Source organism: Gossypium raimondii, chromosome 6, assembly GCF_025698545.1.
Source record: "Gossypium raimondii isolate GPD5lz chromosome 6, ASM2569854v1, whole genome shotgun sequence".
Taxonomy (NCBI): domain Eukaryota; kingdom Viridiplantae; phylum Streptophyta; class Magnoliopsida; order Malvales; family Malvaceae; genus Gossypium; species Gossypium raimondii.
This window is the reverse complement of record NC_068570.1, coordinates 5,984,119-6,011,045: the sequence shown is the minus strand read 5'-3', so window position 1 is coordinate 6,011,045 and position 26,927 is coordinate 5,984,119. Positions and strand designations below refer to the sequence as shown.

General features: G+C 31.8%; 4 protein-coding genes across 6 annotated transcripts; 2 read left to right on the top strand and 2 right to left on the bottom strand.

Annotated features, from left to right (window-relative positions):
- The first annotated feature begins 445 nt into the window (after window positions 1-445).
- On the top strand, window positions 446-3,012 carry LOC105774570 (pentatricopeptide repeat-containing protein At1g77405). 2 transcript variants are annotated; one of them, XM_012597104.2, is made up of 2 exons: window positions 446-2,055; window positions 2,569-3,012. In XM_012597104.2, exon 1 carries the CDS (start codon window positions 629-631, stop codon window positions 1,973-1,975), a length of 1,347 nt encoding a protein of 448 aa, XP_012452558.1. In that variant the 5' UTR covers window positions 446-628; the 3' UTR covers window positions 1,976-2,055; window positions 2,569-3,012. The 2 variants fall into 2 exon arrangements, with proteins under 2 accessions (XP_012452558.1, XP_012452559.1); XM_012597105.2 differs by having other exon boundaries at window positions 446-2,475.
- A 554-nt stretch (window positions 3,013-3,566) lies between these two features.
- On the bottom strand, window positions 3,567-4,024 carry LOC128041671 (uncharacterized). Its single transcript, XM_052631955.1, has 2 exons — window positions 4,010-4,024; window positions 3,567-3,890 (listed from the first exon to the last, which is right to left on the bottom strand). Exons 1-2 carry the CDS (start codon window positions 4,022-4,024, stop codon window positions 3,567-3,569), a joined length of 339 nt encoding a protein of 112 aa, XP_052487915.1.
- A 1,395-nt stretch (window positions 4,025-5,419) lies between these two features.
- LOC105771580 (metal transporter Nramp1) lies at window positions 5,420-10,961 on the top strand. 2 transcript variants are annotated; one of them, XM_012593016.2, is made up of 14 exons: window positions 5,420-5,653; window positions 5,743-5,821; window positions 5,900-5,940; window positions 6,021-6,099; window positions 6,186-6,290; window positions 6,390-6,499; window positions 6,598-6,779; window positions 7,310-7,379; window positions 7,479-7,652; window positions 7,741-7,845; window positions 7,944-8,075; window positions 8,939-9,034; window positions 9,460-9,739; window positions 10,288-10,961. In XM_012593016.2, exons 1-13 carry the CDS (start codon window positions 5,474-5,476, stop codon window positions 9,709-9,711), a joined length of 1,605 nt encoding a protein of 534 aa, XP_012448470.1. In that variant the 5' UTR covers window positions 5,420-5,473; the 3' UTR covers window positions 9,712-9,739; window positions 10,288-10,961. The 2 variants fall into 2 exon arrangements, with proteins under 2 accessions (XP_012448470.1, XP_012448469.1); XM_012593015.2 differs by lacking the exon at window positions 10,288-10,961 and having other exon boundaries at window positions 9,460-9,978.
- Window positions 10,962-12,207: 1,246 nt separating this feature from the next.
- Window positions 12,208-20,132, bottom strand: LOC105771575 (beta-galactosidase 16). Its single transcript, XM_052631954.1, has 18 exons — window positions 19,971-20,132; window positions 18,764-18,859; window positions 17,876-17,988; window positions 17,729-17,795; window positions 17,546-17,638; window positions 17,315-17,458; window positions 16,996-17,090; window positions 15,136-15,241; window positions 14,874-14,958; window positions 14,343-14,461; window positions 14,076-14,240; window positions 13,806-13,987; window positions 13,659-13,747; window positions 13,458-13,561; window positions 13,279-13,371; window positions 13,093-13,197; window positions 12,480-12,625; window positions 12,208-12,392 (listed from the first exon to the last, which is right to left on the bottom strand). Exons 1-18 carry the CDS (start codon window positions 20,130-20,132, stop codon window positions 12,266-12,268), a joined length of 2,091 nt encoding a protein of 696 aa, XP_052487914.1. The 3' UTR covers window positions 12,208-12,265.
- Window positions 20,133-26,927: the final 6,795 nt, after the last annotated feature.

Below are 26,927 nucleotides of genomic sequence, written 5' to 3'. Positions count from 1 at the left end.
GTAAAAAAACATGAATTGCTTGAAAATGTATTGAATGTTATGAAATATATTTGATATGTTAATAGATTGGATTGTAATAGTGAATATGATTGATAAATGATATATGTATTAAATTGTAAATAGAATTGAACATTGATGTCCTATTAACTAGTCAGACTGAGTTAGATATAATTGAAGAATTGGTTTGTGTACATGTTTTGTGCTTAATGCACCAAAATACAGCTCGTGAAAATCAAATACTCATTAAAATTTTATACTCTTTTTAATATCATGACTTAATTCATTTAAAATGTCAAAATCCAAAACTTAACTAATAAAGCAACTAAATCTAACATACCAATTTTTTTTTTTTTTGATATTTTAGGTTTAGATTTTTTTTACAAACACCAAAATAAAGCTACCCTATAAGTTGTAACCCAGTATGGGCTTTTATCTTCACTGTTTAACTTCAAACATTACACTGCTTTTATGTTTCTGCCATGCAGCTCCACAAGATTTCTATTGCAATGCATAATAAGTCTCATTCTTTAGCTGTTATGTGAAAGAAAAAAAAAAAAAAAACTCAAACACCCACTGAAGAAATTGAAAGCAAAAGAACTGAATTTGTTGAGCAAACTTCAGTAGAAAGATGTTTCCAACAAAGCCTTTGCAACGCAGCTCCGATGGCATAGTCCACCAGGTAATGTCAATGATGGTTCAAAACCGACCCTTCGATGCTCAACTCGCTTCTTCAACAATTTCAAATCCATGGACAACTGATTCAGTTTCAGATATCTTAAGATCCGTTCCCAAGTTCTTTTTTCAATCCCTTCGTTCCATTGGCCGTCAAAAAGGCTTCCGCCACCGTGCTCCTTTAAAGCAAAGAAACCTTAAACAAGAGAAATTTAAGATTTCCCATAATGTTCTTCTCCTTGGGCCTGCTGCTTATAGAGACCCCGAAAGGGTAGCTTTAGGACTAGATAAAGCAATGGAATTCTATTTATGGGTGGAAAAGTTTTTCGGGTTTTCTCATAATGAGAAAACTTGTAAAGAAATGGCTTTTGTTTTGGCTAAAGGTAATAATTTGAAGGGTCTTTGGGATTTTCTAAAGGAAATGTCTAGGGTTGATAATGGGAGTCTTGTTACTACTACTTCTATCACCTGTTTGATTAAAGTCCTAGGTGAAGAAGGGTTAGTTAATGAAGCATTGGCTTGTTTTTATAGAATGAAGCAATATCATTGCAAACCTGATGTTTTTGCATATAATATGATTATTCGTGCCCTTTGTAGAGTTGGGAATTTTAATAAAGCAAGGTTCTTGTTGGAACAAATGGAATTACCAGGTTTCAGATGTCCACCCGATGTGTATACATATACAATTTTGATAAGTTCTTATTGTAAGTTCAGTATGCAAACAGGATGTCGAAAGGCAATTCGAAGGAGGCTTTATGAGGCGAATCACTTGTTTCGTGAGATGTTGTTTAAGGGTTTTGTCCCTGATGTTGTGACTTATAATTGTTTGATTGATGGTTGTTGTAAGACGAATCGAATTGAAAGGGCTTTGGAACTTTTTGAAGATATGAATAAAAGGAATTGTGTTCCAAACCGGATCACCTATAATTCTTTCATTAGGTACTATTGTGCTGTTAATGAGATCGATAAAGGTATTGAGATGATGCGGAGGATGCAACGGATGAATCATGGCGTAGCAACAAATAGTTCGTATACTCCGATTATACATGCTCTGTGTGAAGCTGAAAGGGTGTTGGAGGCCAAGGGTTTTCTTTTTGAGTTGATCAGAGGGGGATCTATCCCAAGAGAGTATACATATAAGTTAGTTTGTGATGCACTGAATTCAGTAGGAGCAGCCAATTTGATCGACGACGAGATGCATAAAAGAATAAGAGATGGTGTCGGCAGCAGATGTAGACAAGTTATGAAAGTGAAACATATAACAAGTCACATACGGACAACGAGGATGGTGGAGGAAGTTTAGCAATCAAGGAAAGCTATTTATGCTCAACCATGTAAAGCAAAGCAGACAAGAAGTCGGTTGATTGTTGGGGCACTCTGGTGGTAAGTATTACAGAGTGAATAACGAGGATGGTGGAGGAACTTTCTTTCCGCAGATTTTGAAGTTTCAATTTATAATTGGTTTTACCTACGGTCTTATTGTTGGAGAATAATGCTCTCATTGTTGCGGCTCAGGAACCTTTTTCACCTGCAAAACATTCATGCATTTTGGTTTTTCATATCAGTTTCTACTGAGTTCCCCTACTTCCAAGTTGTCCATCTATTGTATGGTCTTGTATACTACAAAATATTTGTGTACAAGAATTTGAACTAAGTATGTCAAAACCTTTGATGCTAATTATGGGCTGATGGCCAAGTTGAAATCACTTCAAATATTAGGATGTTTAGTTGGCTTCATCAAGACTGTCATTATTTCATATATCTTGTTGCTTGCACAAAAAGAAACTATACTTCAAGCCCCCAGTAAGAGATGAACACATTTGCCATTTTTGTTATCTCTATTTATTTTATTTTAATATTTACTTTTGTCCTTGTAACTTTATTTTTTATGGTCAGTTTTCTGCTTCATATGCATGTCCAAGAAAAGTGAAAGCACTGGTGACAACCGTGGAGGCCACTGCATGGTGGAAGTGTTGCTAATCCAGGGGCAACCATTACTGCAGTAGGTGTAAATGGTGGCACGACAGCTGGTCGTGCTTGTGGGGCAGGCGTTAACAATGGTGAGGGTGGCTGCAGTGGCTGCAGTGGCGACAGTGGTGGTGGCTATCACTAAGTATGCTACTGGTTTCCCAAGGGGAGGAAAAAACAATAGAAGTGCTGTTATGGGAATAGAAAGGTGTAAATGTTTCCTTTTTCTTGCTTTTCTCCATAGCTTTTTGATATTATGAATTCTAAATTTCAATGGAATTAAACTAAAAAAATTGTGGTTCTTTATATAAGTTGAATTATTGTTTATAGATTAGGTGAAATTAGCAAAGATTCTGATAACTTTGCGGGCCACTAGTACTTGATTACCTGTATGTAAACTCTGTTTTCTTGATGTTCACTTTCACTGCCTTAAATTCCTCAAAGAAAATTTTCAGGCATAATTTGATCTAGGGCCTTATTTATTTCTGGCTTTACCTTTGATTTTCTTTCACTATATGTGCTTCTAGTTGTTCTTCACATATCAGGTGTAACCGCTTCAAGGTTATTCATTTTTCTGATTGGACCTCTGGATTTGGTAGTTATATTGGGTTTTGACTAAATAGAGGACAAACTCTCTCAACGCATTTGATCCACAAGACTTGAGCCATTGCTTAAGGGACATCTTACTACTGAAGACGTTTTGAACAAGTTATAGATGATGACAATATTTTTTTTCATTTGGTCGGAAAAGTAAGATATTTATTAATAAAAACACTAACATAGAGTTTGATACATAATTACCCTTTGAGCATCATCTAAATGAAGACGATGTAAACAGTCAGGAGGATTAGAATAGACATAAAGAAACTTAGAAACATGGAGTTCATCTAATGGAAACAACAGATGAAGGTTATTGCCCACACTCGCTAAAGTATCTGTACACACTTATTCCCTTCCCGAAATATATGTTTCCAGCAGGTAGAACTCATAGAATAAAAGAGCTTCTTGCACTCATCAACCAAATGAGATAACAAAATATTTCGATTAGTAGAAGACTGCATAAAGTAAAGCACAGGAGTAGCATCTGCTTCAATCTCACGGAGTGCCCAAAGCTCAACTTCTACACTGGCCGCTCTTCGTATATGGCGATAGGCATCGATCACCCAATTGCCATTGTGGTCTCGAATGAGAGCGTTGGCCCCTATTCTCCCCGGATTATCCAAAGAAGAACCATCCGCGTTTAGTTTGAACTATCCTAATCAGAGAGGCTTTCATAAGATAGGGACCAAATCTAAAAGCCCTCTATATTTTAGAGGGAGGGATAGAGCAGTGAATTCACAAGCATTAGAAAGTACAATTTGGACAAAACCTTCAAGTGACCCATTCTGATTAAAGATGATGAGAATATTTTGCAGCATATGAATTAGAATATACAAAATTATCTACTCTCTATATCCAAATACATAAACAAAGCTTTTTATTTTTATTTTTTTTAGATTATGTAAGAAGTATCAAATTATAGTTTTGGTCTTTATATTGTGCTCAAATTTTAAATTTAATTTTATGCTGTAATTTTGACATAATTTAGTACGTTATTGTTAATCTGAATACTTCATTTGGATTAAAATGTTGATGTATACATACTTTTATTTAAGATTATATAATCATGGTTAAATTTTAATTTTGGTCTCTATATTATGCTCAAATTTAAAATTTAATCTTTATATTTAATTTTGACATAATTTGATACCTTACCTTTTATATTGTTATAGTTAGTCTAAATGTTTTATTTTGATTAAAATGTTGACCGGTGCCCAAATACACAACTTTTTTGAGATTATATAACAATGGTCAAATTTCAAATTTGATCCCTATACTATCCTCAAATTTGAAATTTAATCTCTATACTTTAATTTTTACATAATTTGGTACCTCAATCTTTTTTGATGTCATTAATTATTCTAAATACCTTATTTTGATTTGTGAATTTTAAGAATTACCAAAGACCGTTAAAACTATCTCATTAAATTCAGTCCATTATAATATTTTTTTATTACATGACTACCAAGTGCTTATTTCTCAAAAATTCATCATATCACAATAGTGAATTTAGCAGGTGAATTTAAATAATATTAATATAATTAAATTTAAATTTTAAATTTTAAAAATAAAAAACTAAATTCTTAAAAATAAAAAAATCGAGATTAAATTTTAAATGCACCAACCATTTAAATTTTTATAATCTAAAAAAATCATACTAATGAATATGAAAGGAAGACATGTTTAATTATAAAAATAATATGGGCAAGGGGAATAGCAGCATGAGACGCACACACTTGTATATTACCAAATGGGCATTGCCGCCATGCTAAGTAACCAATTGTCCGATTCATGCAATCGTACATAAAGCTACATTGGCTCCAAATGTAAAGCAGAAACATCCCATGCATGCCATTTTTATTGGGTCCTAATTTACTTTATTATACTAATTTACACCTCATCTGGTTTGTTAATTAAGCACATTGACAATGACTACGCAATTTTTTATTAATTAATTAATTAACAGAGATGAAGTGGCATGAACCTGTCCTCCTTTGTATAGATACATCATAACAATTGGCATGTCATGATATCACTAATAAAATTGAACAATTTTTTATTTGCATGTTATGTAAAGATAGTAACTGGCTAGTCAGCACCTCAAGAAAAAAAACATGTAGGCAAATATTGGATAAGTTGTACATATTGCACTATAAATGCAGTGTTTCAGTTTCTTCAATGTGTGTCACTGTAACTATACAGTAATCAGTAAACTTAAAAAGAAAAAAGAGATATGGGAAGTTTGCAGCAACAGCAAGGAGGCGATGTTGCAGTAATTCCTCAATCATGGGGTGGAGGAAGCAACCGCATAGTTGCTCTCAATGTGGAGCCCGGCACCACCACCCCACAATCCTTCTCTGGTAACAACAGCAAACGTTTCAATGATAAACATGATGACCCCAATCATGATCAGGTTTCATTTCTTTATATATATAAAGAGAGAGAGAGGGAGAGGGTGTTTATTTGGTTTGTGATTGATGTTTCTATGGGATTATTTTTTAGAAACCTGGATGGAGAAAGTTTTTGTCATTTATAGGCCCTGGTTTCCTTGTTTCATTAGCTTATCTTGATCCTGGAAACTGTAAGCCATTTCCACTCCTTCTCCTTTGATTTTAATGTTTCCTTATTTGATCATAATCTAATTGACGTCATGTCACAGTGGAAACTGATTTACAAGCAGGAGCCAGCCATGGATATGAGGTAATACTTAAGTTCAAGATAAAGCCTTTATATTTATAATATTCTTAAATGCAACAACATGAAACCTTTGCAATCTTCAGCTGCTGTGGGTGGTTTTGATCGGATTAGTCTTTGCTCTCATAATCCAATCTCTTGCTGCAAATCTTGGAGTCAGCACTGGTAATTGATTATATACATATTTTATACTAATAATTAACAAAATCTCCATTTCTGATGTTATAATTTAGCTTTATTTAACTTTTCAGGCAAACACTTATCAGAATTGTGTAAGGCTGAGTACCCAAGAATGGTGAAATATTGCTTATGGATTCTAGCAGAGATTGCTGTCATAGCTGCTGATATACCTGAAGGTTTCTTGTTATTTAAGTCATCATTTACATCATGAGTAAATAGTTCAAAAACCAAGTACTGAAAACAAGATATATGATGCATTTATATATATGTGGCAGTGATTGGGACAGCCTTTGGATTGAATATACTGTTTAACATCCCAGTATGGGTTGGAGTTTTATTGACCGGTTTAAGCACTCTCCTCCTCCTTGGCCTGCAGAGATATGGGGTAATTAATTTGTGTTTGTATATGTAAATGTTAAATTAGAGAAGGTTAATATTTGCTAATGGTTTGGTTTTGTTGAATATGATGTATATAATGAAAAGGTGAGGAAGCTAGAAATGCTGATAGCAGTGCTGGTGTTTGTAATGGCGGGATGTTTCTTTGGGGAAATGAGTTACGTAAAGCCACCAGCATCAGGTGTGGTTAAAGGCATGTTTGTTCCTAAACTTAATGGCCAAGGAGCCACCGGCGACGCTATTGCCCTCTTGGGTGCCCTTGTTATGCCGTAAGATGAACATTATAACATCAATCACTTTCTACTTTACTTTTAAAATTTTTATAAATATTTTGAATTTTAAAAATTATTTTAAATTATTTTGTAATTTTTGTTGAGAGAGAAATTAATTTGTTCATTTTCAAAATTGATAGGGACCAAAAGAGTATTTACACCAATTTGTTATTCGAATTATTCGAATTGCAAAATTCAACCCGACTTGAACTTGAAACTCAAATTTGTTATTTGAGTTGACTCGAATAACTCGATTTGATTAATTCGAAATTCAATTTTTTTTTCAAATTGAATCGAATTTTGTTCGCCCTACATATATTGTTATATAATTTCTTTTGAAAATCTTGCGGATAGAAAGGTTCCTTAGAAGATTTTCATGTGCACTTCACATGAGCCACTAATAAACTCTCATAAAATCTTCGAAACATTTATCACTGACTTTATAACAGCAGGACCAAATCTCATTATATCACATTTCAATAAAGCTCTTAATGAATTCTAACTACAAAAAATGGTGTGAATTACAGGCACAATCTCTTCCTTCACTCAGCTCTGGTGCTCAGCAGAAAAGTACCAAACTCTGTTCGAGGTGTTAATGTAAGCCAAAGTAAACAATATCATCATTGAAAGTTGAATGCTATAGTCCTAGTTTGTTAATGCATGCTAAGTTATGGTTGCTTTCATTGATTTGGTCAGGATGCTTGTAGATATTTTTTAATAGAGAGTGGCATCGCCTTGTTTGTGGCATTTTTAATCAACGTGGCGGTTGTCTCGGTATCCGCCGCGGTCTGCACAGCTGATAATATTTCCAGTGCTAACCAGAAACGTTGCAACGATCTTAATCTCAACTCAGCTTCTTTCCTTCTCCAGGTCCAAAATTACTAATTAAACATACTAAAACTTTTCATTAGCAAACCAAAATTGAAGGTAAGAAACTGTGTTTTGGCCAATATTGCAGAATGTGTTAGGGAAATCTAGCAAAGCCCTTTATGCCGTTGCACTTTTAGCATCAGGGCAAAGCTCTACCATTACAGGGACTTATGCAGGACAATTTATCATGCAGGTTTTGCAATTTAAACCCTTTTTGAAATGTTGTGTTAATTAATCATTTATCTAATGACAATTAATTAACTTTATCATATGATGTTTGTTTCTTTTTAGGGTTTCTTGAATCTTAAAATGAAGAAATGGGTGAGGAATATAATGACTAGGTGTATTGCCATTACACCTAGTCTCATTGTGTCCATCATTGGTGGATCTCAAGGGGCCGGTCGACTAATTATCATTGCATCGGTTAGAATATATCTAAGATCAATTTTTTTTAACAAAGCATATCGCAACCCCAAGGGATTCTAAATAACGGAATCGAATCCCAAACTTATTAAATTCTCGGTAAACCTGTTTATGGGCTGGGTCACCTGCTTAGGTTTAAATGTCTGTTCGAAAAATAGGAGGGTTTAGATAAAATACAAGGCCTGAAAAATGGATTTGGCTAAAATTTAAGGCCCGTTTTTTATATGGGTTTGGCCTTGAACAAGATTTTTTGACACGACCCTGGCCTGGTCCAAATATTATGTTATAAAATAATATTATATTAGTTATATATTATAAATAATAATTATATATATATTTATATTTATATTAAATCACTAATCTAATTATGATTAAACCCATTGTCCATGACCTAAAAGAAACTTATTCAACTAAATAACTCAACCCAAAATATAAAATTCTAAAATTTATATTTAATATAATAAAATATTTATTATATTTGTTTGTGTTTTTAATATAATACATTTATTATATTTATGATAGTACGTTTTTAATATAAATACTTTTTAATTTATTAGAAAACTTTTATTTTAAAATTTTTTAATGCATTTAGTGTATTATATTTTAAAAAAATTTAATTTTAAATAAAAAATAATCTAAAAAATCAAATATGGACGGGCTGATTGGAGTTTACTTTCCTTAAATCAGGTTGAGCTTAAGCAAAAATAAACCTATTTTTCGAGTCGAGCCCAAAAAAAAGTCTAAATTCCTTGAATAGGCCTAGCCCATGAGCACTTCTAATTCGATGATCGAAGAATTATTTTATCAATGAAAATATTTTAAGCTAAAAATATTACTTGTAAATTTGGTAATGGATTTTGCAGATGATTCTTTCATTTGAGCTACCATTTGCTCTAATCCCACTCCTTAAATTTAGTAGCAGCTCAACCAAGATGGGACCTTACAAGAACTCCATAATTGTGAGTTATTTCTAGATAAAGTATAATAGATGTTCCTGTATTAAAAATCAGATTGTATATTTTCCTATTTATTAAAAAATAGGTAAATTAGTCTCTATATGTTAAATCATGGAGCAAACTTGTCATTTTGTTAAAGTTTCCATCCATATTTACTATTAAAAACTAGTCCCTATACATTAGCATGAGTTACACATGACCAGCCATGTGTTATTGTTTGGTTATTTCGATAACCATGCCAGTTTTTAATAGTAAAAATGGATAAAATTTTTAACATAAAGAGATCAGCTCTTTGATGAGTAAAATGCAATCTGACTCCTAATATAGGAGCCTTTAAGATACTTTTACTATTATTTCTCTCTTTAGTATCTTTTATTTTTTGCTTATTTATGTTCTTAGCTGATAATTATATTTTTATTGCATCGCAGATAATAGTGATTTCATGGATTTTAGGCATTGGAATCATTGGCATCAACGTGTACTATTTAATAACATCGTTTGTAGACTGGTTGATTCACAATGATGTACCAAAAGTAGGGAATGTATTCATTGGAATCATTGTGTTTCCTTTAATGGCGATTTACATTATTGCAGTCATCTATCTAACATTCAGAAAAGACATTGTTGTTACATATGTGGAGCCCCAAAAAGATGAAGCAGCAGATACCCAAGTTGTTTGATTTGAATGCAATGATATTGCCATATTAGGTAGTTTCGATCTCTCAATTCAAGCTTAAAAAAAAATACTATTATGTTCGTTGAAGTTAAAATATGAATCTTGGGTTAGATTCCCTTCTTTTGTTTTTTTGTTTTTAGGTTTGAAACTACCTTCATTTGTAACCTTTATGAGCTAAGATATTATACTTGTCCAAAAACATGTCATAATGCTTTGTTATATTCTTGTTGTTGGTAGTTTAAGTTAATGAATAAAGATGAACTCTTCATCACTTGTTCCAAGTGTGTTTAGCAATAGAAACTATAAATTAATATGCACAATTTATGGTAGAAACCATAACAATTTTTTATTAAAATTGGACAATAAAAAGTTTGGTTTAACCTAAAATTAGGGTGATGGAGTGAGGTCGGAGTGAATATGGTCAAATCTATCGTCTTTCAATTGTTAGTTGCTTTATTTTAAATTCTGTTTTGTTCCGCTATGGATATTGAAGTTTGAATGCTATTACTATTTTTTGTGAATGTTAGATACATTCATAATCGTCTCATTTCGTTTTACCCTATCGTTTCACCCTATTTAGGAATGGCAAAATTTGAAAAGCCTGAGAAATTTTGAGTTAACTTGCCCGATCGATACAACTGGAACCGGTGCGAACCAACCACCATGAGTTAGACAATCATTTGAAAAGGAAGTAGTTATAGAGAACAAGCCTGAGTCGAATTCTAATTGGGAAAACATTGCTAAAGTTGAAGCTCTTTAACCCATCAATCCCTCCACAACTGTTGAAAAACTCATCTGGGATTGAGTTAAACAAGTTGCTGGAAAAGTCAAGCGATTGCAAAGAATCAATCTGGCAAAGCATGGGAAGGAAAGTGGAGTTAGAGAGACCAAACCCCGCCAAGGAAAGGGAAAGTATGGAGTTGTTGAGGGGGGAGTTGCATGTAACTCCTCTCCAATGGCAAAGGTTTGGCTCCATTTCCAACATTCTAGGATGAAAATGGGGTGTCTAACTCAAGCTGCTTAGAAATAGTGATCATCGTCTTCCTCTGGTTTGAAGCTAGCTGACACAACACCAAAGGAAATATACAGAACAAGGAGGATAAGCTGAGAAGGAAACTCCTAATTTTAGATGTATGGGAAGCTCTGTGTTTTTGCTATTATTTTAATTTAAAATTTAATTAGTTGCTTTTTTTTAAAAGTTTTAATAAAAATAAATCAATTAAAATAAAAAGAAAAAAAATAAAGTAAAAATAATTGAAAATATAAGTTGACAAAACAAGTGGTTGGGTGCAATGATAAGACACATTGCACTTTTAAAGGGAGAATGTAGGTTCAGATATTGGAGACAATATAGTTGAGAGGGGCAATCTCGAACCCTGAACATAGACTGTAAAATGGATATGTATAATATCAAAAAAATTGTTTACATAAAAGAACATTAAAAAAAAGGAAATCCAGTTTCTTAAGAAGATAATAAAATCTCATAATTTATAATCAACTCAATCAAATTTTTTGAAGGACAAATTCTCACATTTAAATTATGTGTTAGAGGCACTAAAACCTCATCCCATCCATCTAGAAATCTTAGTTCAAGCCCTTTGCTATTGGGTAAAAGATGCTTCTTCTTTGCATTTGTTATTGTTCTATCTCTAATTTGAAGAGTTTTATTACTTCAAAGAAATCTATTTCGAATTTTAATCCAAGATTATTCTTGTTTCCATATAATTTTCATGCATGTGAATACGAATTCATTTTCCTTTTCTCTATAATCAATCTTCTCATTTATGATCAACATCTTCCAAGTCTTTCTTGAACGATTTTTCTTTCTATAGAAAAATAAATTATCTTGTCGAAATCTTTTATAATGATTTTCAGAACAACATATGGTTGTTCAAAGACTCTTTATACATTTGATTAGGTATCAAGGAAAGTCAAAGGATATGCCTCTTCATATCAATAAGTGGAAATATTACTTTGTCAATTTATGACAATATTATTTATACCTATGGTCTCAATATAAATCAATTATCTAAGAGGCTCAAAGAACATTTAATTGTTCATTGTGAGGAACTAATTTTAGTGCAATTACTTTGTAAATAAATTGTTCTTGATGTTTGTTTGCAACTTGGTAAGTGAGTTAAACTTAAGTCACATATTGTACTATAGATTGATAATGGATTACTCGCTAGTAAAGATCTCATGAACATACGAAAGTCTTCTAAACGTGTAATCTAATTTTTATGTCTGACCATATTTTTACTCTTTCGATTGTTATTTTAATTACAAACAGATAAATTAAAAAATTTATGATTTTGGTTGTTTGAATTAAATTTGGAATTATATAATAAGAAACATTAATCAATCATAATATAATTGCAATTAATTTATGTTTAATATGCTAGTTTATTTTTTTAATCATAGTATTCTCAATTTCATTTATAATTTTAAGAATTTATTTAAGAAATTAAGTATTACAATCATCAACGTTTTTCCCCTTTCACATGCATACACTTGTAGTCTCAACATACATACATATGAATACATAAAAAAAAGCACTACTAATATTTAGCATCTTTTGTAATTGAAACACTGTCCAATGTGATCCCCAGAGGATCCCCATATTCTTCTTCCACTAAAACTAACTGGTTTTCTTCAGGTTTCAAGAAAGATCGAGGTATATTGTACCTGAAAAAAGAAAACGAAAAACATAATTCGAATCTTGAGTTTAACTCAATCGGTTCATGTTTCTATTAAGACAGAAACTTTTAGTACCATGTTTGTGAAGGTCTTTGTTGTGGTGTATGAATTGAGACCCAATATCGTCCAATGCTTTTGCCATTCACCCACACTTCACCCTTTCCCATTGAGCCAAGGTTCAATGCTAGTGGATCATTTCCACCAGGTGCATCAAACACAGTCTGCAAAAAAAAAAAAAAAAAATGAAAGTATCATGAAAGTTTTTGCATTAAGAGTTAGATTGTATTTTTTTCCTCTACTCAAAAAGTAGGCAAATTAGTTCCTGTAAGTTAGATTAAAGAGCAAATTGGTCATTTCTTTTTTAAATTTCATCTCTTTATACTATTAAAAACTGATGTGACTGACAGAACAATCAAACAGTGACATGCCGTACGTGTACCTCCTGTTGACGTGCAGGACCAGTTTTTAATAGTAAAAATGAATAAAATTTTTAATAAAATGATTAATTTGCTTTTTGCTCTAATGCGTAAGGATTAATTTGTCCAACTTTTTGAGTATAAGGGCCAAAATGTTCTCTAACTTCTAGTATAGGGGCATTCATGATATATTTACCAAAAAAATAACAAGGAAATTGATGACATCATAAATATGGTTAAACCCCATTTGAATAACTTCATTAGTTAATTACCTTATACCAAATTAGCCGACTATGTCTGCCTTGGAACCTACTCCATTCAACTTTATTCCTTCCATTATCAGTAAATATGCTTAAATTTTCTCCTAATAACCCAATCTTCTTCAACAAAAAAACTTTCATCAAAACTTATGTAGTAACAAACAGGTAACATCATGGAGAAAAATGTAATTAAATTACCTGATATCCCCATTGATAGTTATTGAGGTATCTGTTTTGAATCCTAACACTTCGTATGCCTGCAGTTTTACGTTCAAGATATGCTCCCGAATTCTATACACCACGATCCATTTAGGTGATTATTGATCATCAAACTTAACCGAAACTTTGAGTTTTTAGAGATTTGGGATTTAAAGTACCGGAAATCCAACCATTACACTAAGTAAGGTGATGTGATTTGTTCCATTTTTCAACTCAATAGGATTCTCCAATGCAGAGTTGTGTTTCCCGCCGTGTGCGTATCCTAGACACCGAATAATATGAATGGTTTTCGGGTTTAAATGTTCAAATCTTCAGCTAAAACCGTGAAAAAGGAGGTTAAAAAGATGGATGTGGTTCACCTTTGTATGCTCCGTTGACGAATGCATGTACAACATGAGCGTTGGATACTACAGAAAGTTCGGCTTCAGCATCGGATTCATGTTGAAAGCTGCATTTTTCGGGGATCAACTGCGGTTCAAAACAAACAGTTTGTGATCGAAGCTTACCTGACAGTGTACCAAAGGTAATCCGATGTATCTTTCGTGGTACTCATATGATCTAACAATGCATTAGCTTTCAACAAAGTATTCGAAAAGATCGGGATAGGCTCATTGAACTCTTCCCATCTCTCCATTGAATCAAACTTGTATTTCACTGTCCTTGACCTTGTATTGTACTGTGTGCTTACCTGTTAATATAAGCAAAGCTTGAACTGTGATAGTATGATTTGTTTCTTGTAATGAAAGAAACCGAAGACCGTGAATCTCGAGTCTTACTTTCGCAGTATTAAAGGCTACGTTCTTGCAGTCGGGAAGGATGCTTATCGACATTGAAGGCAACTCGAATGAAATATTCTGGAAACGAACTCTAGCATTTGAGGTATTGTCATTGTTCACCAGAAATGCAGCACATTTCCCTGATTTTCCTTTGAATACATAAGCCTTTAACATAACAGATGAAACAATGTTTCAATTCAATGCATATACATACAACCATACATATGTGTATATATATATATGTAATACACTATGAAATGTACTTACAATTTGAAGATGACCCAAAGAGGAAGTTTCATAAGATCCAGCAAGGAGAGGAACTTTGCATAATTTTATTGCAGCATGCAATTCCTTAAGGTGACCCCATAAAGGTTGCCTAATTAAACCTGAAATACTAATTTAGTTTGAAGCTGAAAATTATGGGTTAAATAAATAGAGGTTAAATTATGCTCTAAGTCCCTATACTCTTTATACATTTGAAATTTAGTCCCTCTGTTTTTCAAATTTAAAATGTAAATATAATTGTAAACACCGTTTTTTGTCAAATTCATGTTCATTACAACATTATTTTTGTTATATGGCTACAAAGTAAATTTTTTTTAATTTCAAAATGTCACTCGAATAAATTTCACTGAAAATTTTAAAGTGACACTAACACTTGGACCTAAATTTTTAATCTAAAATATATAGTGACTAAATTCTTAAAATTAAAAATAAAGAAATTAAATTATAAATTAAAAAATATAGAAACTTCAAAGTATATTTTAACTTAAATGAAAATTTAAATTGGAAGCATACCATATTCATCAAGAGGGGCTTGATCGTAGTAACTTGTAATTACATTTGCAGCAGCTGTTCTTCCAAAATTGGTTCCTCCATGATACTGTTTAAACAGTAACAAATATTATTGGAAAGATTGTGACATTTGGCATTAAGCATATATTATTGGGACAGCTATCAACAGAAGACTTGAGAAATGTAAAAATCTTATGAAAATATTTAAAAATTAATTATAAAATGTAAAAATCAATTTACAAAAGATTAAAAGAAATGTGGTTACCATATAGTAATTTACATAAGTTCCATTTTTGGCAACGAACAATGCAACATGGAAAGCAATATCTGCGGCAGACCTTATGAACGGCTCCTCACCATACCTTTGCACGCTGAAACCGAAAATCTAAAAAAAGTTACTTGGTAATGATTGTGTATTAACTCGATTGACATCAATATTGTTGTTAATATGGGAGGACGTGAGCTCGAATGTGTTGAAACACATTATCCTATTATTTAAGAGTTAGGGAGAAGCTATAAGTAATTCTAAGTATTGTATCAAAAAGATTAGTTGATATTTCTTCCTGGCTAATATATTAATTAAACCCTTAAAACTTTTATTCGAGTATATCTTCTATATATTAATCACAATTTATGTTGAATTGTTTTTGACCCAATTTAATCAGATCTCTAATTTATGAATTGTTTTATTTATTTCTTAAAACTTTTAAGTGCAAACTTATTTTTTCAAATTAATTTTATTTTTTCCTAATAAAAGGTGAAAAAATTAAGGTTTTATAGAAAATTGCATGGATTTTTATAGGAAAATCATCTTACCTTTTCAATTCTTTTAACTTTTTTTAGAATTAATTTTTATTTTTATTTCCTATAAGAGGGGAAATATAGGTTTTATCGAGCATTGAGTTATAAGGAAAATTTTAAGTTTCATTTCGCAACTAAATAACTCGATTTTCTGTAAAAACTCAAGCTTTTAAAAAAATAAAATTAATTTTTAAAAAGTAAGTGAGTGATGATAATGAAAATTTATTAAAGTTGGGTGACTAAAATAAAAATAATTGTTAACGGCAATGCCCAATTTTTTTAATACCTAAATGAAAACTTATAAAATTAGATGACCAACAATGTAATTTACCTATAAAATAAGTATCCATTCTTTAATTCAGAAAATGGTCTAATTAAAACTTTCAATTGTAAAGGAAAAGTTCAAATTCTATTATATATACTATTTAAATTTCTAATTGAGTTAGTCTCACAAGTCAATCAAACATCAATTCGATTCGAGAAATTGTTAAAGTGTCTTTTCATATTTAAAATAGGATAAACTACAATAGAAGTCAACGGATTATTATTTTTGTCCCCAACTATGAAAAGTTATAATAATCATCCAACTATTCAATTTTGTCTTTTTGAACGCTAGTGACAAAATTAAATAGTTGAACGATCATTTTATAATATTTCATAATTGGGTGATAAAAAATCATAATTGGGTGACTAATAATTTAGTTTATCATTTAAAATAAGTTATATTGTTACAATGATACTTTTTCTTATTATTTCTTAATAAACCAAGAAACATCTTACATGTTGCGAGATTTAAACTCATGTCACCACCAACATTTACAAAACTTTGCCTTTACTATTTCAACTAAAATTTTATTTTAACATATTTTATACATTTTAATATTATCGGACAAACATTTTCAACCATATTGTTTATTTATATTGATAATATTGTTGATCGAGTTCTTTACATATCAACTTGAGACCAACTTAAGATTGATAAGATAATTTTTTTCTTTTAAATAATTTAACACTTTACCTATGATTCAATTGTTAAATAAACCTTTTATAAATACATTAAATATTAAAATTTTCTTTCACCAACATGATGATATTTTTTATAACATGTTAAAAATACTACCTAACATGATAATATTTTAATGCTCTATAGAAAAATGGTATCTGAGCTTAAAAGTAATTGGAGTTCATTTAATATTCTTAATCACATGTATTTAGTTATTTAAATATTATATATATATATATATATAAATCATATTAGTAGATTCTTAAAATCTAAAAAAAAAAAAAGAAATCCTTAAAATTCTGAAAAAAGAAAAAAACGTACAAACTTGTCCAGTTTTCAGTCCACAAGGATGGCTTATTGGGAGAGTTGGGGCCTTCGAAATTTACTCCACACTCAAAGCCATTGCATGTGTTTATCTGCAAATCCCAAATATTAGTGTCAAACTGAAAACAGATGAAACCATATTATTATTTCTCTTTTTGATTCATGGACGAGTAATCATTGCATATTGGTTGAGGATCGATGCTACTAATGGTGATAATGGCTATTCCTTCTCTGTTGCTGTTTCTTGCCCACCAAGTGTTTGTAGGAATTACAAGCAATGAAAACATTAGGAAAAAGAAGAGGAAGAAGCAAATACCACAGGGTCAGGAGCGTCTTGCTGGCTGCACATTATCCAGGGCACCCCTGTTTGAAGTCCCACAGCCAAGCCTGCAGCCCACTGAACATAACGTGATCCTTTCCCATTGAAAGCTGATTCTATCCTTTGATACTCATTCTCTATCTGAAATTTGTGCATAAATCTTCTCAGATCAACCAAAATTCCAAAACTAAACTTTGTGTTTTCTTTCTCAATCCCAAAAAATCAAACCTGTGATAATATGATTGGCCCTCCTTGTGAAGCATATAGTTTCTCTGATTTCATCATGTTTACCACTTTTCTCACCCATTTTTGCATATGAAACTGTTATTAAAGAGACAAAATTTTTCATTTTTGTTAGGTTGCTTTAATCTTTTAAATTATTTGTATCTCAAGTTTGGTTTGCACTTTTACCTTGAATGGTCCATTATCGGATCGAAAAACAATCCCAGGGACATCGTGCAACCAAAATGGCAGTCCCCTGCACCCATCAACAATCAGTTTTAGCATAAAATGCCGATGAAGAAGAAATGAATGAATAGCAATGGCAATGGTTATTACCCGTAAGTCCATTCACTTTCAATGAAAGGTCCAATTCTAAGGCAAACATATAAGCCATGAGCTTGAACTTCTCTTATGAACCTTACTATATCACGGCTTCCACTAAAATCGTACTGAAAAATTGTTGAATTTCAAAGCTTGAATTGAATCAAAATTGACTTTTTCATGGGTGAGAATCTCGCTCAATCCCTTAGGCTCACCCTAAATTTTTCAAATTGGACAAAAATATTTAGGCTAGCCTTGGGTAGTTTGGAAGTGCATCCAAGGGGCCAAATCGTTTCATTATAAGTAGGAAAAGAAAAAAAGAAAACAAAATAAAAGGGGCCTTAATTTTTTATTTTATTACTAGCATATGTTTTTATTTTATTGTATTGCATTTTATATTTTTTAAAAGGGCCCAATTTATTATTTCGCTAAGACTCAAAAATGTCAAGAACGGATTTAAAAATATTAGAATGGACTTGAGTAAAAGATAAATCTATTTAAAATATTGGTTGGATTTGGGCTCGAACTTTCTAGATTTGTAATCTATTATATTATATTATATTATATTCATATACTATATAATTTGTAACACATAAATGATAAATCTATAGTAATATATAATACTATAATGTAAAAATATTAAAAATGTTAAGTTACTTATCATATATAAAATTATTAAGTATTGAATTAAAAAAATATATAAATATTTAAAAAAAATTTAAAAATAACATGGGTGAGACTAAAATGTACTTAAGTTAGCAATTTACAAAAATGAGTGAATTTGAATAAAATTTTAAGTTTATATTTTAGATCAAATCGAATTTAAACAAACATAAAACGTATTAAGATGATACTTAAATCCAACTCCATCCATCAATACGTCTAAAGCAAAATTAGCCTCACCTGTCCTTGTTGGGGTTCGTGGAGGTTCCAAAAGACATAAGTTTGAATCACATCTATCCCTCCTAGTTTTGCTTTGGATATAAGTGATGGCCACATCTGTAATTAATGGTTATTTTTTATTATCAAATTACAAATTTTATTTTGGAACAATATTCTAAACAAGCCCTTAAACTTTACCACCTTATTTAGATAAAGTCTTGTATTTTAATTACACTCAAAATAAGCCCTTAAACTTTATTTGGCACCAAATAAGTTCTTAGACTTTTATTGAAGAATAATTCTTTTTATCTATTAATCGTGCCTCAACCTTAAAAGATTCAATTTCAGTGTCTATAGTTTATTAAAATATAAAATTCCAAATATGGAAAGCATTTAGCAAGATTTTTGTACAATACAAATAAAATTTATTGATATATTAGACCAACGGGTGTAAAGGTCAAGGGACGATCATTCTAATAATAAGATTCCCTAAAAACGTTTATCTTTTCCTAAAAGCAAACGTTTATCTTTCAGTTTTAGGTTTGGAATATTCTTATTACAACCCAAAATGAAATGGACTGACAGAAATTAAAGTACATGTGTACCTCAATTTGGATGAGGTTTGTTTGTAGAATTTGTCTTATATGTATATAATTATATAAAAAAGAAAAATGGCAATGTTTCAATTTTGGTCCCCCTTTTTTCACCTTAAAATGGTAAAATGTTAAGTTTGGTCCTTATGCTATACTCAAATTTAAGATTATATAACAATGGTTAAATTTCAATTTTGATCTCTATGCTACACCCAAATTTAAGATTTAGTCTTTGTACTTGAACTTTTTGACAAAATTTGGTACCTTAACTTTTACAATATCATTGATCAGTCCAAACACTTTATTTCGATTAAAATGCACATGTAACTTTTAAGAGTTGTAAACACGGTTAAAATTATTTGTTAAATTTAAATATAAGAGAATTTAACGGTGTTAACAATTGGATCGGGATTTTAAATTTGAAAAATAGAGACTAAATTCTGAAAAAAAAAGTATAAAAAGTAAATATTTTAATCTTCAAACATTCACTCTATAATTTAGCTCCGAAAATAATCAACCAGCGTGAAGCATGATGGAAACCATACTAGTAATATTCGTTTTTGTTGCGATTCGATTTCAAATTGTTTTAAATTAAAAAAATAAAAAATTGAATTTTAATAAATTTATGTATATACCTGAGGAGTGCTACGAGGATAGTGAATAGAACCGGAGAAAAGAAGCAAATGTTGGCCGTCGATCATCAAGGATCTTCCATCGAATGTTACAGGTTTGCTATAACCATAACTGTTGCCAAAACCAGCAGTAGCTAAAACAATAAAAGTAATGAACCCCAACATCTCTTCTAAATTTTTTGCGCTTCTTTTGCTTTCTGTCTTAACTTGTATATATAAGGCATAATATTTTTTTTGGCCCTTTAACTTTATAAAAATATTATTTTAGTATTTATTTAATTTTTCGTCTTTTAAACTTTTAAACTCCTGTTTTTGTCAAATCACTCTAAAACAAAAAAAAAATTATCATTTTCTAAATTTGTTGATGTGGCATGTACATGGATTGTCATTTAATCATTTAATTAATTTTAAAAATATTAAAGAATAATTTCTTTTTCATTTTTATACTTTTTTTAATAATCTTAATTTTCTTGAATTTTTAAAAATTTTAAAAATTAGTTAAATGATGAAGTGCCATCTACATGGAAATTTATGTGTATGCCACATCTGAAAAGTTAAAACGACGTTAATTTTTCCATTCAAGATGAGGTGATTTCACAAAATACAAGCTTAAGAACTTAAAAAATGAAAAATTAAATGAAAGATTAATAAACCTTTGGAGGATTTTATGGAGAAAGAAATTTGACAATATTTAATTATATGGGAAAATTTTATTTTTGATAAGTGTGCACGAAACTATCTTCTGGAAGTACGTATATTATGTTATTTAATGGTGAATGGCAGAGGAGGAAATGACAGAATTATTTGGCCAACAGAGACTAATGGTAAATACTCAGTGAAATCAGGGTATCATATTTTGAAAGAAAGTATGGATGATAGAGTTGTAGAGACTGCATCATCTTCTCGAAACATTGATAGGAATGGTTTGGCTACAAATGAAAATTTGTGGAAGAGAAAAATAAAGGTTGAACCTATTTGTCAAATCTGTAATCTAGATGTAGAATCTGTTTGTTAAATACGAATAATAATCAACTTGGAACTCGGATAAGATTTGGGTTGTCTATCCGTGACCCTACCGGGCCTCACCAAATGGATATGTGTGAGGCATACAGCGAAAGGGCAGCCAATGGAGCTTGTGATCCCAGCTCGCATATACTCAAAGAGTTCGCATGTAGGGGACCGCGAGGTCTAGTAAGCGACTCAGAATGGTACACGTGTTCAACATGCCCAAAGCCTACTCAGAATGTCAATCTTATGAATAGTGGGGTCAAGTCCATGAGTAATAAAGTCAAGTCATAAGCAGTGATAATATGTATAAATATTTGAGTCAATGATTAACTATAAATTAATTACAATTGATAATTTTTAGTCACTAATATAATTTATTTATGAGAAAAATATAATATCGGTAATGGCAAAATATCGCAAAGAAAAAGAAATAGAAAAATAAACAACACACGGATTTTACGTGGAAATCCTTTCGGGAAAAAACCACGGGCAGAGGAGAAGAAAATTCACTATGCCGAATTCGAATTAATTACAAGAGGAGTAAACTATGCCTATTTATAGGCTTGTAAACCTTATTCTAATAGGAGTGAAACTCCTTATTCAAATAATATCAAATGAATGGAGTTTAATAAAGTTTAAAAAATCTTATTCTAAAATAAAATAAAAGAAATATAATTCTATAGGGACTTTACTTTTATTTTATTTTACCACAGTATTTTATTTAAATAAGGATTTGGGTCACTTAATTCTAACAATCTCCACCTTGACACGAATTCTTAATGAACAAGTTCTTCATCGCGAACTCTCAACGAACAAGTTTCTCCACCTCTTCCATAAAACCCCTTAAAGGTTTATCTTCAACAATGAACACCAACCAAGTCTAAGCAATGCTCAAACTTGGTTATAGGAAGTGACTTAGTCATCATATCTGCAGGATTTTCATGAGTACTAATTTTGCTCACAACAATATTACCACGAGCAATAATATCACGAACAAAATGATACCGAACATCAATGTGTTTTGTTCTCTCATGAAACATTTGATCTTTTGTAAGGAAGATGACACTCTCACTGTCACAAACTACTGTATTGATATGAAGGTCTTCATTGAGTTCACTAAAGAGTCCCTTCAACCAAATAACTTCTTTACAAGCCTCAGTAATCGCCATGTACTCAGCTTCAGTGGTAGACAAAGCGACTGTAGTTTGCAAAGTGGCTTTCCAACTAATTGTACAACCTCCGATTGTAAAGACATAACCTGTGAGAGATCTTCTTCTATCGAGGTCTCCAGCAAAATCAGCATCAACATACCCAATGACTCCATCTCTAGTTCTTCCAAACTGTAAGCAAACATCGGTAGTACCTCGTAAGTATCTTAAAACCCACTGAACTGCTTTCTAATGTTCTTTACCGGGATTCGCCATGTATCTGCTAACTGCACTAACTGCATATGATAAATCTGGACGTGAACAAACCATGGCATACATGAGAGATCCTACTGCACTAGAGTATGGAACATGTGACATGTACTTAATCTCATCATCTGATTGTGGAGACAAAGCTGATGAAAGTCTGAAATGGGCTGCTAAAGGAGTACTAACAGGCTTAGCATTCTGCATATTGAATCTGCAAAGAACTTCCTCAATGTACCTCTTCTGACTTAGGTACAATTTACTTGCTTTTCTATCTCTGAGAATCTCCATACTAAGTATCTTCTTTGCTGGTCCCAAGTCTTTCATCTCAAAATTTTCACTTAATTGGGCTTTAACCTTTCTTATCTCTCCTTTATCTTTCGCTGCTATCAACATGCCATCAACATAAAGGAGTAGATACACAAAAGAACCATCACTGTTTTTCTTAAAGTAAACACAACTGTCAAAGCTACTTCTTTTAAAATCATGAGAAGTCATAAATGAATCAAACCTCTTATACCACTGTCTTGGTGACTGTTTCAAACCGTAAAGGGACTTTTTCAGCAAGCAAACATAGTCCTCTTTTTCTGAGACTGTAAAACCCTCTAGTCGTTGCATGTAAATATCCTCCTTAAGTTCTCCATGCAAAAATGCAGTTTTTACATCTAACTGCTCAAGCTCCAAATCATGCATGGCCACAATACCAAGCAAAGCTCGAATCGAACTGTGCTTTACAACTGGAGAGAACACATCTGTGAAGTCCACTTCTAGAATTTGACTGTAACCCTTTGCAACAAGCCTTGCTTTATATCTAGGTTCTTCAACTCTTGGAGTCCCCTATTTCTTTTTAAACACCCATTTACAACGAACAGCCTTTTTACCTTTAGGAAGTTTCACAAGATCCCATGTTGGATTTTTGTGTAGTGATTCCATCTCCTCTTGCATAGCAAACATCCACTTTTCTGAGTCTTCGTAACTAACCGCCTCAGAATAATTAGATGGCTCTTGGTTTGCATCTATATCTTTAGCCACATTTAAAGAATAAGTAACTAGATCAGCCTCGTCATACTTCTTTGGAGGTTTAATTTTTCTTCTAGTTCTGTTTTTGGCAATAGAGTATTGTGGTGAAGAAGCAACTCTATTTTGAATTTTTGTACTGGCTTTAGTAGTCGACTCTTTTGTAGATTCTAGATTAATCTGATGCTCCACCTGCTTTTAATTTTCTTTATTGGAAGAGTCTTTAAGAGGTAAGTTAGGTAGCATAGCAGTTTCATAAAAAAACATCTCTACTAATCACAACATTTTCATTTTCAGGACGCTATAACTTATACCCTTTTACACCAGCTTTATAACCAAGAAAAACACATTTAATAGATCTTGGTTTCAATTTTCCATTATCAACATGAGCATATGCAGGACAACCAAAAATCTTTAAATCAGAATAGTCAGCAGGATTACCAGACCATACCTCTTGTGGAGTCTTTTTCTCAATGGCAACGGATGGAGATCGGTTGATTAAAAAACATGCAGTAGAGGCTGCTTCGGCCCAAAATGACTTTGGTAAGTTGGCATTTGACAACATACATCGAACCTTCTCCATGATCGTTCTGTTCATTCGTTCTGCAACATCGTTTTGCTGTGGAGCATGACGAATTGTCAAGTGCCTCACGATCTCTTCTGACTTGCACAATTTATTAAATTCATCAGAATAGAACTCTAAGCCATTGTCTGTGCGGAGGTATTTTATTTACTTTCTCGTCTGTTTTTCAATCATGGTTTTCCAAGACATCGCTTTTCTGCTTCAGGAAGAACGCCCGCACTTTTCTGGAAAAATCATCAATAAAAGTTAGTATATAATTAGCTCCACCTCTCGAAGGCACTCTGGATGGCCCCCAGAGATCAGAATGAATATAATCCAATGTTCCCTTCGTGTTATGGATTCCTCTGGTGAATCGAACTCTCTTTTGCTTCCCAAAAATGCAGTGCTCACAGAACTTCAGTTTGCAAATTCCTTACCCATCAAGAAGTCCTCTTTTGCTCAATTCTGTCATACCATTCTCACTCATATGCCCTAGGCGCATATGTCAAAGTTTAGTAATATCATCATCTGACAAGGAAGAGGATGAGACATCATCACCAGTAACAGTAGAACCCTGCAAAACATATAACTTGGCAGTCTTTCTCTGCCATTTCATCACAATGATGGAACCTTTGGAAATCTTCAAAACCCCACATTCAGCTGTGTATTTATACCCTTTTGAATCAAGAGTACTCAACGAAATTAAATTTCTCTTTAATTCTGGAACATGTCGTACGTCACTTAGTGTTCTGACGACTCCATCAAACATCTTAACTCTAATTGTTCCAACACCTTCAATTCTACATGAAGCATTATTTCCCATCAAAATAATACCTTCAGACACTGTTTCGTAAGTTGTAAACCAATCTCGATTGGGACTCAAGTGGAAGGTGTAACCCGAATCAAGGATCCACTCCTCGCTCGCTTTAGAATTATTGACAAAAGCGACTAGAAGTTCACCATCGCTGTAGTCTTCTACAACATCAGCTTTACCGAAATTTCTAGTTGTTTTTCATTTTGATTCGCAGCCTCCCTTTTGATCTTATTCTATAGCTTATAGCATTCAGATTTAATGTGCCCTTTCTTCTTGCAGAAGTTACAAGTTTTACCTCTGTTTAAAGACTTCGATCTACCCTTAGATTTACTGCGAGGATTCCGTTCATGTGTCCTTCCACGATCATCATCAGCATTTCGATCTTGTCTCCCACAAACAATAAGACCCTATCCCTGAGAGTCAGTTTTAACTACAAGATGCTTCATCTTATCATACGAGGTTAAAGAATCATAAACCTCATCAACTGTGAGAGACTCGCGGCTATATAAAATCGTATCTCTAAAGGTTGAATAAGACGGGGGAAATGAATAAAGTAGAATCAACCCTAGATCTTCCTTATCATACTGAACCTCCATGGCCTCCAAGTTTGAGAGAATTTTTTTAAACACTGTTAAGTGTTCGTGCACAGATGTACCTTCCTCCAAACGATGAGCATAAAAACGCTGCTTCATATGCAGCTTGCTAGTTAGAGCTTTCGATATACATATTTGTTCCAACCTCTTCTATAATCCAGCGGCAGTCTTCTCCTTCATCACATCCTGCAAAATTTCGTTAGACAAATGCAGATGCAACTGTGTTAACGCCTTTCGATCCTTGCGCTTCTTCTCTTCCTCCGTCAATGTTGAAGGCATCTTATCTACCCCTAGCAGGGCTTCCTCTAAGTCCATCTGTGCAAGAACTGCCTGCATCTTTATCTGCCACAACGCAAATATGGTGTTGCGATCCAACAGCGAAATTTCGTACTTCAAAAATGTCATTACCGTGATTTGAGATGAACAACCCGGAAGCTCTGATACTAATTTGAGAAAAATATAATATTGGTAATTATAATATATTGCAAAGAAAAAGAAATAAAAAAATAAAGAACACACAGATTTTACGTGGAAACCCTTTCGGGCAAAAACCACGGGCAGATAAGAAGAAAATTCACTATGTCGAATTCGAATTAATTACAAGAGGAGTAGACTATGCCTATTTATAGGCTTGTAAACCTTATTCAAATATGAGTGAAACTCCTTATTCAAATAATATCAAATAGATGGAGTTTAATAAGGTTTAAAAAACCTTATTCTAAAATAAAATAAAAGAAGTACAATTCTATAGGGATTTTACTTTTATTTTATTTTATTTTACCACAATATTTTATTTAAATAATGATTTGGGTCACTTAATTCTAACAATTTATAAAAATGAAAAATTTCACTATCTTAAAGTCTCATTTTTATAAAAGTTTTTACAAGTTTAAATTTTAATTTATTAATTATTTTATATTTAAGTATTTTAAAACATATATATTAAATATATATTTACTTGTATTATTACATTAATAACTAAATGTAGCATAAGCATTCGATATTATAAATTCTAATAATTAACATCTCATTTATATCTGAAAACCAAAATATTAATAATAAAAATCACATCACATCACATCACATGTTAAAAATGTTATTTTTATTTTTAGTATTATATAAAATCACATCACATCACATATTAAAAATGTATTATTTTTAATATTATATAAAATCTGATTCTTATGTATTTGTTTTTTTAGTTTCCGTCACTCATGTATTTTAAATTAGATATGTGGTTAAGTTGGTTAAGTTATTGATTCATCTGTTTAATTGATGTAATCGGTTTAATTAAAATTTTCGGATCAATTGATTTGACTGTCGGTTTAATTAATTTTTAGTAGATTCAATCGATTTTTTAGTCAATTTAATCAAAACGTATTTTTTTTCTAATTTAATCTATTCAAATTAATTCGCAATCTAACCAATTTGACCAGCCAATCCGGCCCTTCTCAGATAACATTCCCCCAATAATAGAAAGAAGAATATGTTTATCAATGCCGGATAAAGTCACAATCTTGGATTAAAAAATGTTTATCAATTCCGGATAAAGTC

Bases quoted from the DNA above. Each gene is read 5' to 3' on its own strand.
- LOC105774570 (XM_012597104.2), top strand. From the start codon at position 629: ATGTTTCCAACAAAGCCTTTGCAACGCAGCTCCGATGGCATAGTCCAC.
- LOC105771580 (XM_012593016.2), top strand. From the start codon at position 5,474: ATGGGAAGTTTGCAGCAACAGCAAGGAGGCGATGTTGCAGTAATTCCT. The intron at 6,291-6,389 runs GTTTCTTGTTAT...TATATGTGGCAG, and splicing joins AGCTGCTGATATACCTGAAG to TGATTGGGACAGCCTTTGGA. The intron at 7,846-7,943 runs GTTTTGCAATTT...GTTTCTTTTTAG, and splicing joins CAGGACAATTTATCATGCAG to GGTTTCTTGAATCTTAAAAT.
- LOC105771575 (XM_052631954.1), bottom strand. From the start codon at position 20,132: ATGTTGGGGTTCATTACTTTTATTGTTTTAGCTACTGCTGGTTTTGGC. The intron at 17,639-17,728 runs GTAAAAGTGCAA...CTTTAATAACAG, and splicing joins CCGATAATGGACCATTCAAG to TTTCATATGCAAAAATGGGT. The intron at 17,459-17,545 runs GTTTGATTTTTT...CACAAATTTCAG, and splicing joins GGCCAATCATATTATCACAG to ATAGAGAATGAGTATCAAAG.